Raw genomic sequence first — 19,449 nt, 5'->3', positions numbered from 1 at the left:
AAATAATTAAAATATCCTGTTGAAAAAAAGAATAGTGTACATCTGGACAAGATATTTTTAAAGATTTGTCTGCTTCTTTTATGTGTGTGACTGTTTGCCTGCATGTGTATGTGTGCACCATACATGTGCAGAGCCCACAGAGGCTAGAAGGGGGCATCAGATTCCCCTGGAACTCAAGTTACAGGCAGTTGTGAGCCACCATGTGGGTGCAGGAACCAAACCCAGGTCCTCTAGAGGAGCAGCAAGTGCTCTTAACTGCTGAGCCATCTCTCCACCCACTGAGTAAGATTTTGTGGGGGAAAATAGTAGGGGCAGGGGGAGTGTGGCAAATCTGCTAACAAACACAAAAATAAATAAAGGAACTCAGAACAGGAGGCATCACTGATATTTCAGCTAGGAGATAGCCCTTGTTCAAAAAACAAAACAAAACAAAACAAAAAAACCAGGAAAAGAGAATTACTCAGTGACCTCCCTGGACAGATGTTCCCTAAATGACGCTCCCAGGATAACCCTCCCTAGATGCCATCCCCTGGGTGTTTCCCTGCATGATACTCCCCGGATATTGCTCCCTGGATGTCATTCCTGGACACGCCCCCTGGATGATGCTCCCCGGATGTTGATCCCTGGATGACCCTCCTCGATTGACGCTCCCTGGATAACACTACACTCCCTGGATGATGCTCCCCCATGTTGCTCCCAGATGACAGATGACTTTCCTTGGGTGATCTGCCGAACAGGGCCTCATTAGCACCAAGTTTCTCTTCCGGTGACTGCAGGGGGTAAGGACAATCTTCAGTGTCCCACAGCCAAGCAAGAATGCTGACCAGACCAGCATTTGTGTGTGTGTGTGTGTGTGTGTGTGTGTGTCTTGCTTTCAGGTCAATTTCTATTGTATTAGTAGGAATTTGAGGACATCGACACATGTTTTTAAACTTCATAAGCGATCCCAGTACAATAAGACATTGCTTCCGTTCAGGTGGTGGGCTTCACTCTGAATTCTTTGTCAGTAGTGAGTTATTCAAGAGTCTCCACACCAACCTTTTCATTTCAGACCTCCTACTCCTGCTAAGGTTTCTTTGTATTCCCAAGCAGAGGAAGAATATTAGGGTTTATGTTTAAGGTTTTTTTGTTTTTTTTTTTTTTCCTTTCTTTCTTTTGAAACAGGGTCTTGCTATGTAGCTGTGGCTGGCTTGGAACTTTCTATATAGACCAGGTTGGCCTTGAACTCACAGAAATCTGCCTGCCTCTTCCATCTGACTGCTGGAATGAAAGACATGAGGCACCACACCCATCCTGAAACTTATTAACTTACTTTTTATTAAACGATTAATTGATTGGGTGTTTGCCTAAATGTGTGTGTGTGTGTGCGTGTGTACATTACTGAGTGGGCCTGGAATTGCCACATGGGTGCTAGGAATCTAATCTAAGTCTTCTGGAAGAGCAGCAAGGGCTCTTTTTTTATTATTATTTTATTGCTTTGGGTTTGTTGTTGTTGTGCTTGGTTTCCTCCCCCCTTTAGTTCTTTTGGTTTTTTGAAACAGGGTTTTCTTTTCTTTTCTTTTCTTTTTTTGGTTTTTTGAGACAGGATTTCTCTGTGTAGTCCTGGCTGTCCTGGAACTCACTCTGAAGACCAGGCTGGCCTCGAACTCAGAAATCCGCCTGCCTCTGCCTCCCAAGTGCTGGGATTAAAGGCATGCGCCACCACCGCCTGGCGAAACAGGGTTTTCCTGTATAGCTCTGGCTGTCCTAGAAATTGTTTTGTAGACCTGGGTGGCCTCAAATTCAGAGATCGGCCTGCCTCTGCCTCCCAAGTGTCAGGGTAAAAGGTGTTTGCCACCATGAGAAAAGGCTCGTAAGTACTAACTCATCTCTCCGGTCCTTGAAAGATAATTCCGAGGCTAGCCTCAAACTCGTAGTCCTCTTGTGTCCCCCTTTCCAGCATATCCTACTGGTGTGGGCTACCAAGATTACTTTGAAACTTCATTCTTGCACATGAGTGCTGGTGCCCCTGGAGGCCGGAGGAAGATCTTAGATCCCTTGGAGCTGGAGAGGCAGGCAGGAACCAAACTCTGATCTACTGGAAGAGCAGCAGATGCTCTTAACTGCTCAACTGTCTCTCCGGCCCCCAGAGTATTTGGGGTTTGGTTTGGTTTTGTTGTTGTTGTTTCTTCATTTGTTAACTATTATAACAACCCTGAACACAGAGGCTTGAAGCAACACACATTTGCTGTTGTGCTGCAGCCCCAGAAATCCAAGATCAGACTCATCTGCCTGCCTAAAATCATAGTGCTAGTGGGCTGGTCCTCCAGGAGGTGCTGGGCTCAAAGGCAAATACCGGTAACAGAGGTTCATAGTGAGAACTATTGAAACGTGGGTTCCAGATAGGTCTGTGCTCCCATTTGTGGAGCACTTGCTCCTCATCACCTCAGAGGTGACAAGGGCAGAGGGCAGGGTGGCATTCTTCCTGGGGGTCCATAAGAAGTCTGCCTTCCCAGTTTCTACAGGCTGCCTGCATCCCTTGGCTCCTGGTCCTTCAGCAGCTACAAATCCTGCGTGGAAGCATCCAGCCTTTCCCACGCCATCTCTCCCCTCTTCCCACCTTCCATCCTTCCCTCTTCCATGTCTGGTCAGTCATCTCTCCTGCTCCCCTCACTCGAGCACTAAGGTAATCTGGAGTGCTCCCTAGGGTCTTCATTTAGTCCCATTTTGCCTGACCTGGTCCTCTCCTCTTAGCCCACGGGATGCTGGGGTTCCAGGCATGCACAGCCATGGCTAGCCGTGCCAAGCTCATTTGGCCCTATGAGATAATAAATATATTCACCAGTTCCCAGCAAACCAACCTTCCCTTCTTCCCTTCTTGGAGGGAAGACAGGCAACAGCAAACAGTCTAACCTTTAATACCATGCCCGAGAAGGGGCCCCTGCCACTCTCCTCCCTCCTTTCAGTCCTAAATCTTGTCTCCACAGAGCCCAGCCTGCCTCCTAGGCTTCTAAAGTTTCAAAGTATATTTTAATTTTCTTTCCATCCTATTTGATTATTTAAACAGAAAAGCTGCCCTTTTCCTGTGGATGGTGGGGCTGTGAACTGTTGAGTAGACAGTGTGGGATCCAGCATGGCCCCTTTTGCCTGGATTAGAGTCAGCTACCTAGACCTGTAGCCTGTCTTTGGCTACTTTATGGGGTTTTCTTTCCTCCACTCTCTCCACTCCTTTTTTTCCCACCCTTTCAACCCCCTAATACTAGATAGGAAAGAAAAATGGATAAAGGGGAAAGGGGGCAATGTTATTATTATACTACTTCCTGTTGATTAGGGACATCTCGTTCCTTGGGGCATGTTTGATCTTCACTATCAGGGTATCTAGTTTCTTCCTCCTCCTCCTCTTTTTCCTCCTCCTCCTCTTTTTCCTCCTCCTCCCTGTCATCATTGTCGTCGTCGTCTTCTTCTTCTCCTTCTTCTTCTTCTTCCTCTTCCTCTTCTTCTTCCTCTTTCTCTTCCTCTTCTTCTTCTTCAAACATGACTACTTAACAGACTGACCAACAGCGACAACAACAAACAACCAACAACCCTCAACCCACAATTTAAATTCCACACTCACAATAGAAGGAAGATGTGGACTCTTTAAATTCAAATAGCAGGGGCTGGAGAGATGGCTCAGTGGTTAAGAGTGTTTGCTGCTCTTCCAGAGAACCTGAGTTTGTTTCCCAGTGTGTTCCCACGTTGGGTGGCTCACAACTCTCTGTAACTCCAGCTCCAGGGGATCCAACTCCCTCTTCTGCCCTCTGTGAACACTTGTACCCACATTGTGCACAGATATACATATAGGCACACACATAAATAGGAACTTCAGGGTGATGCTCAAAACAGTATCCCAGGCCAGCTGCTACTCAGCTACCCTCTATAGACTGAGGAACTGTTTTTAAAAACACATACTGACAACATTATCAACAGATACTGACTTGTATTTTAATACACTGAGCCGTCTGCATGGCCAGCAGCGGGTGATTCTGATGAATGACTACATAGAAAAGCAAGCGATCACAGGATGTTTGCTGTGTTAACTCCAATGAAAACAGAAACCCACCGCAAAGCACAGTGATCAGAACACACTCTGGATCAGCCAGGACCACCGGCTACATGATGCAAACACTGAATATTTGTCTAAAAATACCCTGTCAGTCCGGGAAATGAAGGCGGGAGGCCACTTTTTCGTAACATTTGGCGTAGCTCTTAAAATCGGGTGTCTTTCGAACATGGGTGAAGATTGAAACTAAATTCAAGTGTTGAACACAATGAAGTCTCTTTGTTTTTCTAAATCAGAACTAAGAAAAGGCCATTCCTAAGATGTCACACCTGGAACCATCTCTGACACTATTCAATGAAACCATTTTAAATGTGGGCTTCTCTCTCCAGAGACCAAAAGAATCCTGCCAGCCACATCCAAGGCTCAGAGAACTTAACAGATGAGGGGGGTAGAAAGAGTGTCAGAGAGGAAAGAAGGCACACAGTATGACAGATGCAGTGTTCTGGGCACAGCATGGTCCTTACACTCTGCAATACACAGCAGCTGTGGTTTCCTGAACAAGTGGTCCCCTCAACATCTCAACATGGATACAGGGGGAGCGCTCGAGGCCCCACCCCTCCCTGAGGGTCTTCAGGCAGTTAAGTTGCTGGGGGTGGGAAGAGGTGTTTTATCCTGTGTTGTAGCCACTGGTAAGGGGTAAGGGCTCCTGTGAACAGCTTCTCAGCCACCTGCTGTAAGCAACACTGAAGGGCACTGGATGCCCCCATCAATAACATGAGAGAAGAAAGGCCAGGCAGTGGTGGCGCATGCCTTTAATCCCAGCACTTGGGAGGCAGAGGCAGGTGGATCTCTGAGTTCAAGGCCAGCCTGGTCTACAGAGTGAGTTCCAGGACAGCCAGGGCTACACAAAGAAACCCTGTCTCGAAAAACCAAAAAAAAAAAAAAAAAAAAAAGAGAGAGAGAGAGAGAGAGAGAGAGAAGAAAGGACTGGGAGGACAAAAGAAGGCAAATACAGTCACACAACACAATACACATGTCTGAAACTGTCTCAGTGAAGACCACTATTAGGTACAGTTAATATACATTAATTAAAATATTTTAATATTTTTGAGATAGAGTCTCACTGTGCACCCCTGGCTAACCTTAAACTCACAATATAGACCATAGGTCTACCTTCCTCTGCCTCTCAAGTGTGGGATTAAAGGTGCACACTATTGTACCCAACTAACCAAAATAATAAGAATAAGAATTTGGTTTGTTTTTGTCTTTCAAGACAGGGTTTCTCTGTCAGCCGAGGCTACCCCGGAACTCATTCTGTAGATCCAGCTAGCCTGGGACTCAGAGATCTTCCTGACTCTGCCTCCTAAATGTCAGGATTAAAGGTGTGTGCCACCACCCGCCAACAACAACGAAATGATATTGTTTGGCCTCGTTTTTGCCAATGTTATTAAGCTATAATATAGTCTTAGATTTTAATAAACTATAGATTTTTATAATGATACACCATATAAAGGTCAAAAAGCTCCCAGTTCTCTTTATGGAATACATTTATAGATTGAAGGGTTTCCTTCTGCTTCTAGAAGAGCTTCCATTCAAAATCACGATTTTTAAGGATCAAACCTAACAGGTTCTAATCTCAAAAGCTACTGTACCAGTTTTAGTCTCATAAAAGCTACTATACTTAAGAAGTGCACGTTGACAGTCAGTAACCTTATAAATGATTATATCCTTTAATGTGTTCAGAATTATATTTAAAGTCATGTTGAGAACTGAGATAATTAATTATTTAGTTTTAGCCTTTTGCTTTATATTTGCTAGGTACAGTTTAGACCAGATAGCTAGAAACAAACACAGATTGTCTAATCCAGATATATGTAGCAGGTACTAACCCTCAAACCTGTCAGAGATCTGCTGAATATGGCATTAAATGTTTAAACTTACTATGACCAACAAAGACTCCCAAATCCTAACCTAACAGTGACATTCCCCCCACACAAGATATCCAAGAAGATACAGGCACAGTGACAAAGGACTCCACCTGGATTGTGGTATGCCAATCACTGGGAGAGACTGCCCCAATGCCTTGACCACTGGCAGGGCCCAGCCTGAACTATGGACAAACAGAGGACATATGGAGAATTGAATGTCTCATGTTACCTAAGACACTGTGAGGCCATCTCTCCCATGTTCCTACCCCACAGAAAAAGACCTCTCATCTTCTGTGCCTGATGGCCAGACAGCCTCTGTTCACAGTGAAATGGAAACCACGGGAATCTGGGAGAACTGTCTGGGTAGTGGACCATGAACTAATCTCTGTCATTTTGATTAATATATGGCACTTAAGATTATAATTTATCATTCTCCAGTCTCTAATCTCATTGAAGGCTAAGCTAACTATGGATTGACAGCTAGAGAACAGGCAACCAGCTCCCTACCCCAAGGTAATCTACTGCTGTGGTAGTTCATTAGTCAATTCATCAGCTGGTTAAATCTACCAGATCTCTTATTAGAAAAGCAAATAGGGTTGCCTTGCTCACAGGCTTGGGGGGGAAAGACAAACAGGTTTCAGATTTAACCTTTTACCATTCTCTATCTATAGGGGCTCCCTTTGCAGTGACTACTCCCAGTGATCACCTACCTGGTAAATAATTGGACAGGAAAAGGTGTGAAATTTATTAAGGTCTGAGGATATGAAAGCATCTACCAAAGTGTTTGGGGGTCTAAGAAAGTGTCTGAAGGTCTAGGACAGTGTTTTGAGGTTGATAAATGCAAGCTATGGAGGATTTAATTTTGTAAACTTAAAAAAAATTGTTTGCTTCAAGGAATCCACTCAAACCTGCCTCCCACAGTCAAAAGAACTTAGGATGAGTACTGTCAGCCAGTAGCCTGAAGGACTCAGGATGAGTACTGTCAACCATTAGCCTGAAGGACTCAGGATGAGTACTGTCAACCATTAGCCTGAAGGACTCAGGATGAGTACTGTCAGCCAATAGCCTGTTTCCCTCCCCACCTGCCTATTCCTGAGAGTGGGGTCTAGTCCCCTTTCCCTGGACCTGGGACTCTACCACCAAACCTCCTCCAACTACCAAGACCATCGGCCTAAGAGTTTCAGATGCACACCAAGAAAAAGTTTGTTTCCCTAAACTCCTTAACTTTCTTTTCTATCCCTAACATCCAGGTGTTCCCTCAGAACCTGCATCCAGAACAGCTCCAAAACAGTTAGCCAGAGGTGCTCCAGCTCACAGACTGCTTCAACTGGACCTACACACTCCTATCCTCAAATGGTCCCACAACTCCTATATCTCAAATGGACAGCAGTGAAACAACCAGCTCTTCCTGGACTAGACCAACATTCTGGCTTTGTGCCCACACTCCAAAACTGCACCCCAATGTCAGCAGGAAGTAGTCATAGACAATTACATCACCCCTTATTCATTTATTATCAACAAAAGGCTGGGATGTTTGGTTTCAGATCCCAGGATAAGGGTCTGAGGTGCATATTTTACATATCAAAAACAGACCTGGCCTCCAGATTCTCCCAGGATCCCTTGGTCCCTCCCCGGCACAACTCTAAGGCTATATTATAGCTTCATAACATTAGCAAAACTGAGGCCAAACATTTTCATGGCAGTGATCTTTAACCTTTTAATGTTGTAAACCTCTAAAACGTTAAGAGTTTAAAAATCTCTCAGCTGTGTTTTTAGCACTATTAAATAAATAAGGCACCTTCTAAGGAGTAAAAACAGTGTAACATTTATCAAGACAGGACAGAAATATTTCAAAAACCTTATCTCAATTTAAAAGTATCTTCAGAGACCTGCTTTCCTGATATGCTCATGTTATGTGTTGCTACCTTTAGTCAAGGTGGCAGTGAAGCCATGATTTCCCATAACAGATGGCTACCAGCGTGTGACTGCCCTTAATCAAGATGGCGGTGAAGCAGTGACCCCACTGTCTTTATCTCAAAACCAAGATGTCGACTAGTGATGTGCTACTTACCCACCATGTAAATGGTCCTCCTACCAGAACGGCAGGAGATTTAAAATGAGCAGGCCAGTCATTCAGTAACATCATGGCAGAGGGATGTAGGGGAGGGCAGGGCTAGCTGGCACCTGGAGCCCTGTGCTCAGTGCAGTGAAGGGGATAGAACATGGAGTTCAGATCAGTTTGAATAATTTTTGGCTTCAGTCTCATGGCACCCACTCTCCCGGGTTTTGCTGGATCCCCAGACTATGGAAATAGTGTTCCAGTCAATACGATGGGATCAAATGGTTTATATGGGGGAAGTAACCTCAGATCAAATCTGTTTTTATCAAAAGTTCCCCCCAAACAAAGGTCTTTGTTTGAACCAGGGCTACCTCTGGCATAGCCGAGACTCAGCAGAGAAAGCTGGGAGGGTTCTGGGCCCTGGAAGAACACCTGGCACTCCAAAGCTCCTGGGGGATGGTTACTCTTAGGAGTCCAAAGTTGCTTGGACTCTGGTGAAAAGATGGAGGAAGAGAAGCAGTCTCTAGGTGGTCAGGGAAGAACCAGGCCATCAGGTGGGCTGGGGACTCAACTCCTCCTGGGTTCAGCACCATCTAATAAACGTGATCTCTCTGCTGGTGAACTAAGTTGATTCAAGACAGATTAGGTTAAGGGCAGGTTTAGTGGGAAGTGGGCAAGCAAGTTCACTGACCTCAAGGAAGGAAGCCAAGGAAATCACCACAGGAAGGGAAAGAGAAGCGAGGGGAAGGGGGAGAAAGAGTGTTCACAGAGAAGAGAGAGCATAAGGAAACCAAAACGTCTGGATTATACAGGAAGGAGCCTCTGTGGGAGGGAAGGACAGCCCAGCCACTGAGCTGAAAAGTTTGGGGTTGGGAGCAGGGTATTCTAGGCAGGGACTAAGGGATGCTGGGGAGAACCTGGAGGCCAGGTGTGCTTTGATATGTAAATATTGCACCTCAGCCCCAAGGTCTGAAACCAAACAATTATTTAAAAAGATTCCGGGTGGCTCAGCAGTTAAGAGCAATGACTGCTCTTCTAGAGGTCCAGAGTTCAATTCCCAGCAATCACATGGTGGTGGCTCACAACCATTTGTCATGGGATCTGATACCCTTTTCTGGTGTGTCCGAAAAAAGATTCCTAGAACATTAACTACAGACAGCCACTCCACTGGAACATCAGTATTGGTCTTCAGGTGGGTCCTCCGCTGAACAGCACCAGTGATGCTCCCCACATTGAGAGTAATCAAAAGGAGGCCCACAGAGAGCTAGTACAGGGCTCTCCACAGGGTATAGTGGCCAAGGTCAGTGGAGCAGCTGCTGGAGGCGTTTGTGTTCCAGCTGCCAAAAAAAAAAAAAAAAAAAAAAAAAAATGGTGCCCAGGCCAAGGAGACTTGGTTGGGAACCTGGTTGGAACTAGTAATAGATGTCCCAGTGTCTGGCTTGGTGTTACCTAGTTATTTCTGTACACTCCTATTCATGCCCTTTTATGGGAGCTGGCTTCGGAACATCATTGTAATCATGGCTGATAGCTACTGGCTTCAGCATCTAATGGCAAATACATGATGTTCTATCTTATAGGTCTGACCACTTGAAGGATCATATGAAATTTCAACATTTGTCAGCAAAAGCACAGGACACATGTGTCTTAGTTGTTGTGAAGAGACACCATGACCAAGGCAATTCTTTTAAAGAAAAACAGTTAATTGGGGCTGGCTTCCAGACTCAGAAAATTAGTCCATTATCATCATGGAGGGACACAAAGGCAACATGCAGGTTCATTGTAAATTGTTTCCATTGTTCTGAGAATTAACTAACCATAAAATGTTTCATAAGTTAATGATCTGACCATAAACTCATAACAGGTTCCTTTTCCATGATTATAGAAAATAACTACCAATTTCTGGGGTTTTTTTGGTTTGTTTTGTTTTTGCTTTTTTCTTTCTTGATCACTTGTTTTCCATAAAAAGGCTTTTGTTTCTGGTCTGGGACACTTCATATCCCTGCCAATGGAGGGTGTAAGTCTGTCCCAGCCATGAAAATAAAATTTTACCTTGAAACATCTGTGTCAGCTCCTGGAACTCACTCTGTAGACCAGGCTGGCCTCAAACTCAGAAATCTGCCTGCCTCTGCCTCCCAAGTGCTGGGATTAAAGGCATCGGCAGCTCCTGGTTTTCGACACTGGAACCGTGTCCATGGGAAGCAGACTGAGTTCTCATGTCAGCGGAAGCAGACTGAGTTCTCATGTCAGCCTCCGGCGCATATTGAGCCAGGCATGATGACACACAGCTGTAAGCTCAACCCAGGGGATGCTGAGGCAGAAAGATTCCAAGTTTGAGGTTGACATGAACTATGCAGTGAGACACTATCTCAAAAATAACCAAAGCCAAATAATGATGATGATGATGATGATGATAACTAATCTAGCATTTGTCAACTAGAAGTTCCGTGATGTGGCATTATTGATTCGTTTCTAAAGCTTCATCTTCTACGTTTTGTATTTTAAGAGAGCAACATACAGCAGCACAGCAGCTGTGGCTCACAACAGGAGGATATATTAAGAAGCTGGGGCGCCGGGCGGTGGTGGCGCACGCCTTTAATCCCAGCACTTGGGAGGCAGAGGCAGGCGGATTTCTGAGTTCGAGGCCAGCCTGGTCTACAGAGTGAGTTCCAGGTCCGCCAAGGCTATACAGAGAAACCCTGTTTTGAAAAACAAAAACAAAACACACACACAAAAAAAAAAAAAAAAATGAAGAAGAAGAAGCTGGGGCAGGAGGATCGAAACCCTGAGGCCAGTCTGGGCTACCCCTTTAAATCAGCTGGGGAGCTTGCTCAGTGGATTAGGGTTTACAGCGAGGCTGAGGATGGGTGTGGAGATCCATCAGTAAAGCCAGCCCCAGCCCAGCCAGAAGGTGGGATCCTGAGATCCCCCAGCAACCTGCAGGGTGTTCTCTGACCTCCAGGGATGAGAGAGTATGAAAGAATGAGAGATCTAACTGTTCCTAGAACCCTTGAAGCAAACCTAGATTAACCTGGAAGTGTGTTTCCCTGGTCTCATTGTTATGCAAAACTACAGAGGGGATTCTCTCTGCTTTGTAGTCATTGGATTAAAAAAATCCTGACTATGCACATACCCTTTTGTTTATCTATAAGCCAGTTTTAAGACACAAATAAGAAACAAGTGAAACTGGTCTCCGAGATTGGTTCCTGGGAGAGAATCTGAGGTCCCAGTCAGTATAATACAGGGAAACTGGGGTGGAGGGGAATGGGGTTGGAGCTGAGAAAGGCTGGAGAAGTGTCCTTTCATTGTGTGGCCCTGGTAAGGTTTGGATGTTTCCCTGTTCCTTTAGCTATACAAAAGAGAGAAGCAAACTTGTGTGTGCTTGCTTTGTGTGAAGTTATCTGATGAACACTCAGAAAACCACAGGTGTGTCACCCTGAGTTTGGTGCCAGGTGGGACTCCAGGCCAGCTCTCAAGAAAAGAAATGGTTGTGGACCCGCCACCCAGTCCCTAGCAGGTTCAGTCTTGAGCATTCCCATTACAGAGGCTTAGCCAGGATTTTACGTTTCAAGTGTGTCCTGCTGACATTTATGTTTATGTGAAAGATTACAAGCCATTGCTAAACATTAGCAAACCCATTTTAGAATGGGAATTCCCCTTGGTCCCTGTCCAAGATTCCAGCTAGTCACCTGGGGCATGTCGGGACCACAGGCCTTGGCATTCTGTTCCAGAACATCTGGGTGGCACTTAAACATGTGTGGCCTTGGAAAGTTCCCTGGGAGAGTGAGAAACACCCATCCAGGTAACACCACCTGTGGCGTTATCTAGGTATAAAAGCAAAATGGAAAATCCCGCATGTTATGCCCTCCTCTAGCGGTGTCCTTCAGGGTCCGGCAGAGAAAAGAGAAGCTACTCAGAGAATGACAGACTTCAGGAGGCTGAGAACAGCTATTGAGTGACAAGATAACCCAGAGACAAATGACACCAGGGAGCCACTGCCCTCCCTCCAGTAGAAATGGAGGAAAATGGAGATAAAGGGAGGTGGTGGCGTTTTTTTCAGAGCCCGTTGACCAAAGTCACCTGGTAGAAGTGAGGCTACTGTGGGTCTATCCTGGGCTACAGGGAGAGACACAGCTACAGAGACCAGAGCTAAAGGAATCGTCCTAGACGTCTCTGTTCTCCCCATTAGACAGACCCAGCAGGAAGTTGGAATCCTGGGCCACAGAGATAAGCATAGTACCACCCCCCCCCCCCCCAAGATTCAGAGTAGGACAGAGGCCAAGGACCCAGCTGACTCACCAGCTGTGGTTCAACTGAGCAATGAAACCCTAGACCACCATTGGCTACAGCTAGTCATCACTGTCAGCCTTCATCTAGAAAAACAAGGGACATTTAAAAGCAACAGCTATATTTTTTGCTGTTAAGCCGGTGTCAGCCAGGGCCTTTGATGCTGAAGCCCTCTTCTGGGCTCCTTGGGCACGAGACACACATGAGGTACACATGTGGACAAAACATGCATACACATAAAAAATATTATTTTAATTAATTAATTAAAACTTAAAACAACACCTGCCATCAACTTTAAATGGAATCTCTAGTGTTCCTATGTTGTCCTGGGGGGCAGTTTTGCTCTTCACTGAGAAGGGAAACTTCCCAGAACAGACTTGCTGCTTCAGTTATTCTGGTAGCTGATTTTCTCATTACTGTGACAGAATGCAGGACAGAAGCAACTTGAGGGCTAGGATTGCTCTGGCCCAGTTTTCCCAGGGTTCGGCCCACTGTGGTGGGGGAGGCAGGTCAGTTCTTCGGAGCTCTTTCCATGGCAGGTCTTGTACCATCAGAGATGTCTGCCCCCATGGCCCATCTTTTCCAGCTAGGACTGGTTTTTTCAGGGGCTCCGCAATCTCCCAAAATAATAGCACTAGTAGGGGGCCAAACTGGGAACTGAGACTCAACATGATCTCTGAGCTCATGTACCGGTCCTGACTCCCAGTCTTTCACCCAAACCCTCCCCTCTCTGATCACCAACGCACTATCCTACCCCACTCCCTTTGTGAGAAGTGGCTCTGCTCTCGCCATTACAAGGTGGCCCTTGGCATAGGCATTGCTTGAGAGAAAAGACAACTCCATATATGGAGTTAAGAGGTGTGGTTACCCGATCACCCCACCTTGCATCATTGAGAATGGCCAATCAGCAGTGACTTCGTGGCAGTTGCTGATAGGATGAAGGCAATGCTTATAAGGGGCTGCAGGAGCATGGGGAGGAGAAGAGAAGAGACAGAGGAGAAGAAGAGAGAGAGAAGAAGCTCGCTGTACAGGGAGAAGAAAAACACTGTTGCCGTTGCCTTATTCCGTTGGTCGGACATGGGTAGCGACATCCCTTTACTGGAACTCTTACATATGGAGATTGGGGTTCAAGACACCCTCACTTAGAACAAAGTCCCTTCAAATACAGTCAGGAAATTGCTCCAAAGCAGGCTTTCAGGAGCCAGTTCAAATTCCCATCACCCCTAAATCCACCTCCTCCTTCATTTAATGACTATTTTTGTCTGCTCCCTCTATGACCAGGCAAAAAGTTATTGTAAAGAGTGGCCAGACAGATATGGAGGCTACCCACACTACTCATCATACATATGACCTCGCCCTGATTCACCCTGCCTTCTACAGGATGGGACATCTGCCTCCACATCAGGGGCCAGAGAATCCCAGGCAGGAAATGCACATCACTGGCAAACTCTTCCGTTGCTGCAACCCCGACACCCAGTGAGCACGATTAATAGCAAAGAAAATCTATCCCTATTACAGAAGCCCTGGAGATAGGGTGAAGTAGCAGAGGTAATTAAATATTCCTCTAAGGTGTCTTTGACATCTTTGACATACCCTCTCCTAAATACTACAAACCTGTCTCCTGCTTCAGACTCTGACCTCGGCCTACTGGCTCCTTAATGTTGCCCAGTGCGGCAGCTTTAGAGATGGCTGGCTACTGTGTTCCTCCCGGGACTTAGCTCACAACTGCCTCTTATAGCTTCTTCAGTGACCCTGCCAAATAATCCTTCCTCCCCACTCACCAACTACAACGCTGAGCCTGGTGTCACCCTGACTTCCTGTTTTAATTATCACCCTCTTTGGCAATGACAAACTGTCTTAAGGCATCTGGGACATGTTCCCTAGACTGCGACAAAACCATAATACCTCATCTCAGCCCCAGTGGCCTCCCGTTCATATCACCCCGATTCTTTGTGGTACTCAAGTCTACCCTCCTAGTTGGTCAGGAGTTTGCGTGCTGATATTTCTCTTCCCCAAGTTGGGGGTGATAACACCGAGAAGAGCCCTTACCTGTTCCGGTTGCGGACTCAATAGCTGCCGGGCATAAAAGGGCATTCCAAATCTTGCCCCTTCTAGCTGTCGCAGACATTAACTGCGGGTGTCGCCACTGCAAAGGAAGCACTGGCCACTTCCCTGATTATGTATCATCAGTTTTCTCCCAGATCATCCAGGACCCGCAACAGGTGGCCCAAATCATAAGCACTCTTCAAGGGCTGCGGTAGTAACCCAAAACTGCTATTGATGAAGACTATATCTTCGGACATCTGGAAAAGGTGGCCTTTGCCTTGGGATGCTGCTTCTGTGTTAATCAACCAGGTATAGTAAAAAACAAAATTCAACAACTTCAAACACACCTCCGAAAAAACATAAGGACAACTCAACGCCTCCAAACACTGGTCTTTTCGACCCTTCCTGACCCCTCTCCTCACTTTTCTGCTTTTACGAATTGTACCCTTTTTTATCCATTTCTTCTCCTCTGGCATTTCTCCAACAACAAATTAAAAAAAAAAAAATCTCTAATCAAACAACTACTGTTACAGGACTACCAACCGCTAGCCACCAAGCCTGAGGCTAACGGCTACCCAGTATACCCTGATGGTGAGGATCAGCAATGCGATGACCCCGGGGAGCAGAAAATAGTTCAAAGACCTCTATGGTCTCATTCTGGCCTCAGCTCTTTCTAATTTCTCCTCTTTTATATTGAACAAAAGGGAGGAATGTTAGTAAACAGTCATCTTCCACCACCTGCCCCAGGGACCCCTAGACAACAAGTTACGTCATCAGTAGGAGCCAAGTTGAGCTACATTCCTTTTCCGCGCATGCACTATATCCCGGAAAAGGCGGTCTTTCTTCCCGCCTGTTTTTTCCCCTCTACCCTTGCTCACCTCCACCCTTCCCAGAGGCAACCACTCCATGTTACTCCCCAGTAAACCTCTCTGAGTGATATCTGACCCGTGGAGCGACTTTGTGGCTTCCGACTGTATCTTAGATCGTAACAGGAAATAAGAAGGGACAGTGGAACCTTCTAGGTAAACTCAAGGTTAGGGCTAAGGTCAGTTCTTCAGTGCAGGATCCTCTGGAGGAATTGCAAATAATTGTGAGCCTCCTAATGTGGGTGCTGGGACCAGAACTCATTCTCTGTAAGAGCAGCACATACTCTTAACCACTGAACCTTTTCCAGTTCACCATCGCCAACCAATTCTTTTTTGTTTGTTTGTTTTGTGAGACAGGGTTTCTCTGTGTAGCCCTGGCTGTCCTGGAACTCACTCTGTAGACCAGGCTGGCCTCGAACTCAGAAATCCACCTGCCTCTGCCTCCCAAGTGCTGGGATTAAAGGCGTGTGCCACCACCGCCCGGCTCGCCAACCAATTCTAAGGAGCCCTCAATGCTGGATGAAATTCGAAGCCCCAAGAAGCAGGGCCCCAATGACTTCTCCCATCGATTCCATCACTATCTCTTTTTTAATTACTTATTCTATACTTGAATAAGTATAGATGCTTGAGTCTGTTTCCACCAAGTGAGCTGGCAGGAAATCAGGATTGGTGACGTGTGTCCTGCTCCTGCTGAGCTATCTCACCCGCTCAACCCGGCAGCAGGGCAGAGGCCCCGCCCCGTGTTGCGCTGCTTGATCTGCCCTAGGGGATTGGTCTCCACTCGCCAGACCGGCCCCACATTCTCTTGGCCTCTGCAGAGGAATGAAGGTCTCCCTTTGGAAAGCAAGGTGCAAAGATGCAAGAAGATCACAGAGCCCCTGGCATGCCTGGGATAGGGTGAAGGGATCGAGGCCCTTTGGCCTTGATGCTCAGAATCCTTCCCGGTTCCCTGGGAGAGCACAGCCAGGGAGCCCGTCTGGGTGCATGGGGCCAGCGCCCTCTAGGCAGCGGAAGTGGTGCTGGCTGTACATCCGTCTCCGCCTCACAGAGTTGAGAGAAGACTGGCTGGTGCGGGAAAAATGCAAGGGAAAAGTCTTTGCATCATGTAGAGCCAGCAGTGGGGCTCCGGGAGCAGCGCCCCAAGGTCTGGGGCCATGAACGCCAGCGGAGAGGGAGACAGCTTCTCCGGATCAGTGCAAAGTAAGTGCTGGGCAGACACAAATGCGGCCTGGCCCGACACAAATGCCAGCAGGCCCGGGGCCCGGGGCTCCAGATCGAATGGGGTGACGGCGCACCTTGCACTCTTGCCCCCGCCAGCCCGGTTGGTGTGCCAGGCAGGAAACCGCCTCGAACTCCTGCAGTACCCCTGGGGAGGCACACAGTCCGGGGAGGCCACGCGGTGCAGAGACTGTCACCACCTCCCCTGACTGCCGGGTGGAGTTTGGGGTGCAGCAGAGAGAAAGAAAAAGTGGGGTGACCCAAGCCGACTGGTATGGAAACTTCTGCCTCAGTGGCTATGGTTGGAGCATCCCTGAAGGGCTTGTGGGCAGGTTTGCAAAGCCATCTCCGCATTTAGTGTAGGGGATGTGAAAGACCTGGCCGGGGTGGCTTGCATTGAGTTTGAGGTTCTGTTATTTTCCTGACATCATATAAGCTATTGGTATCTCCCCGTGTACCTTTGTTCCCCAAAGTATGGGCCACGGACTGAACCTTGAAACGGCCAGCGGCTGTTCGGTTCATCCCCTGAAGGTCTCCTAGGGTGGGGCCCGGAATCTCAGGTTTTCCCCTGCTGCCTGGAGCCCCAGAAGTTTGAAAAGCCATGGGCAGGGTTCAAAAACACCGGAGTCAGTTTGCTAACTACAGATACTATAGCCACTGGCTCCCCAAACGTGCCTGGGTGTCCTCTGAACTCTGAACCCCAGTCCCCACCCCATGCATCTCAGAGTCTTCCAGTGCTGTGGACCTAAGGTTGTGTTTAAAGAGCGATGACCCCAGCAGATGACTTTACTCCAGAATGGGAAATCAGCCCCCACATCAGATAATTTCCTCTATAATGATACCAAGGAAGATCTGTCTTGTCCTCATTTTGCAGATGGGAAACCCAGGGGTAAAGTGCCTGTTGATAGTGACAGTTTCAGGGTGCTAAGAAAAGTCCCCATTGTGACTTGTTCCTTTCGTGAATACCAGAGCATAACTTGGTATTGAAGCTCCTTCATCCTGGACCCCAGTCCCCCACTACCATGAAGACACCTATGCAAATTTCATTCCTCGGTGTTTTTCTAGCCCTGGGGCAGTCCAGAGGAGGAAGGCCTTGTTCCTGCTGTCTGTTCATTTCTAAAGCCCTTAGCAAGGTGACTTACAAAATGTCACCCCCCCAGCATCACTATCCTTGGGACGTCTACCACAGGACACCACAACTCGCAATGCCTTATCTTAATCCTGGAGGAAATGGGACAGAATCGAAACAGCTTATAATTTGCAGAAAATCATTGTATGTCCAGCCTCCATCATGTTACATGAATGTGGTTTTGTAGTATTTAATTTCACTGGTTACAGATGTTACTATACAATGTGTGGCTACCATGGAGTGATACAGTGTAGCACATGTTTTTGTGGTACTATGTAGGGGAAAGGTTGGCTTCACAGTTTTAAGCATAAATAGTAGAAAGTGGTTTTGCAATGTCTGTGAAGGATACAATGGAAATATTATAATGAGGGTTCCCCCCCCCCCCCCCCCCCCGGCAATTCTTACGGTTTCTTCCAGATTTTTTTTCGTAATTTTTATAATATAAGAGAAAATTTAAGTTTTTATTTTTAATTATTTGTAGATAGAAATGGGTTTGTATTTGTGGTTACAAGTGCACATGGAGGCCAGGAGAGGGCATCAGATCCCCTGGAGCTGGAGTTGGGGGGGAGGGGGCGGGCTTGGTTGTGACCCGCTTAGTGTGTGTTCAGGGACCAGAACTCAGATCCTCTATAAGGGCAGTACATACTCTTATCTACCGAGCCATCCCTGCAACTCCACAAAAGAAAATTTTAAGAATAAAACTTAATTTTCTCAGCCGGGCAGTGGTGGTGCACGCCTTTAATCCCAGCACGGGGGAGGCAGAGGCAGGCATATTTCTGAGTTCGAGGCCAGCCTGGTCTACAGAGTGAGTTCCAGGGCAGCCAGGGCTGCACAGAGAAACCCTGTCTCGAAAAACCAAAAAATAAATAAAAACTTTTTTACAGTACTACATACAGTACTTTCTTTTGCTGTTGTTCTGAGACAGGGGCTAGGTGCTTTGAACTGACTGAAGCCCAGGAGAACTCTTTTAAGACCCAGTCTTCCAGCCTCCACCTCTGGAGTGACTAGGATTGCATCACTGGCCTCCACTAGCCCATGTAGAAGGTTCTGGGCATCAAACTCGGGGCCTTGAGTATGCAAACCCAGTGCTCTACCCACTAAGCTGCATCTGAAGCTGTATTACTTTCCAGTATAGAACCAGGTATTGTATTAGATGCTTTGACAGTCTCAGTGCTATACTGAGCAATACTCTTTCACTGCTGTAGAAAAATGGTGCCCCTGTCAGGTAAGGATAAACTTATTCTACAAGTATCAGAAACCTGAAGTATACTATACTATTCTAATCGATTGATTCCAGGGTTGCATTCAGGGACCAGGAAAGTGAGAACAAAAATCAGGGATTCTGGAATTTTCCTCATAGTTATAAAAATGTCTGCAGAAGCACCGGTGTTATATCTGTGTCCACATTTGCTCCCTTCGTGTTGTGTGTGCTGAAGGAGTTCACACCATGAACCACAGTTGTGTCTGCTGGGTCTCAAGGTGATGATGGGGCATTTGGAAATGTGGTTGGAATGGAGGTAGTTTTCATAATGACCTTTCTGTTGGGGCAGGAGACAACCTCGGGGCCTGTGAGGGGCGGGGCACCCTGTACTTCAAAAGCACGTCTTCTCTACTGATTGTGGGAATGTGGACACGCCAGTGTGTACATACTTATGTACATGCACATGGAGGCCAAAGGGCAACCTCTGGGTTGTTCTTCAGTCTCCATTCACCGTGTGTTTTCAGACAGGCTCTCTCCCTGGCCTGAGGCTTGCTGAGTACGTGAGGCCACCTGGCCAGCAAGCCCTGGGACCCTCCTGCCTCTTCCTCCTCCCCTATGCTGAGATTACAAATACTCCTCACACCCAGCTTTTTACACGGACAGGTTCTAAAGATCAAACTGAGGGCCTCATCTTGCA

The 19,449-nt window shown here is 46.9% G+C and overlaps 1 protein-coding gene across 1 annotated transcript in view; it reads left to right on the top strand.

Annotated features, from left to right (window-relative positions):
* The first annotated feature begins 15,957 nt into the window (after positions 1 to 15,957).
* Zfp64 (ZFP64 zinc finger protein) overlaps positions 15,958 to 19,449 on the top strand; it is a 30,858-nt gene continuing 27,366 nt past the window's right edge. Inside the window, exon 1 of the mRNA XM_034495866.2 lies at positions 15,958 to 16,404. Coding sequence (XP_034351757.1) covers positions 16,359 to 16,404 — 46 coding nt within the window. The 5' untranslated portion in view covers positions 15,958 to 16,358. The remainder of the gene's footprint in view (positions 16,405 to 19,449) is intronic.

This window comes from Arvicanthis niloticus, chromosome 2 (genome assembly GCF_011762505.2).
Source record: "Arvicanthis niloticus isolate mArvNil1 chromosome 2, mArvNil1.pat.X, whole genome shotgun sequence".
In the NCBI taxonomy this organism is placed as follows: domain Eukaryota; kingdom Metazoa; phylum Chordata; class Mammalia; order Rodentia; family Muridae; genus Arvicanthis; species Arvicanthis niloticus.
The sequence above is the reverse complement of the archived record's forward strand: the minus strand, read 5'-3'. Positions and strand labels throughout refer to the sequence as shown.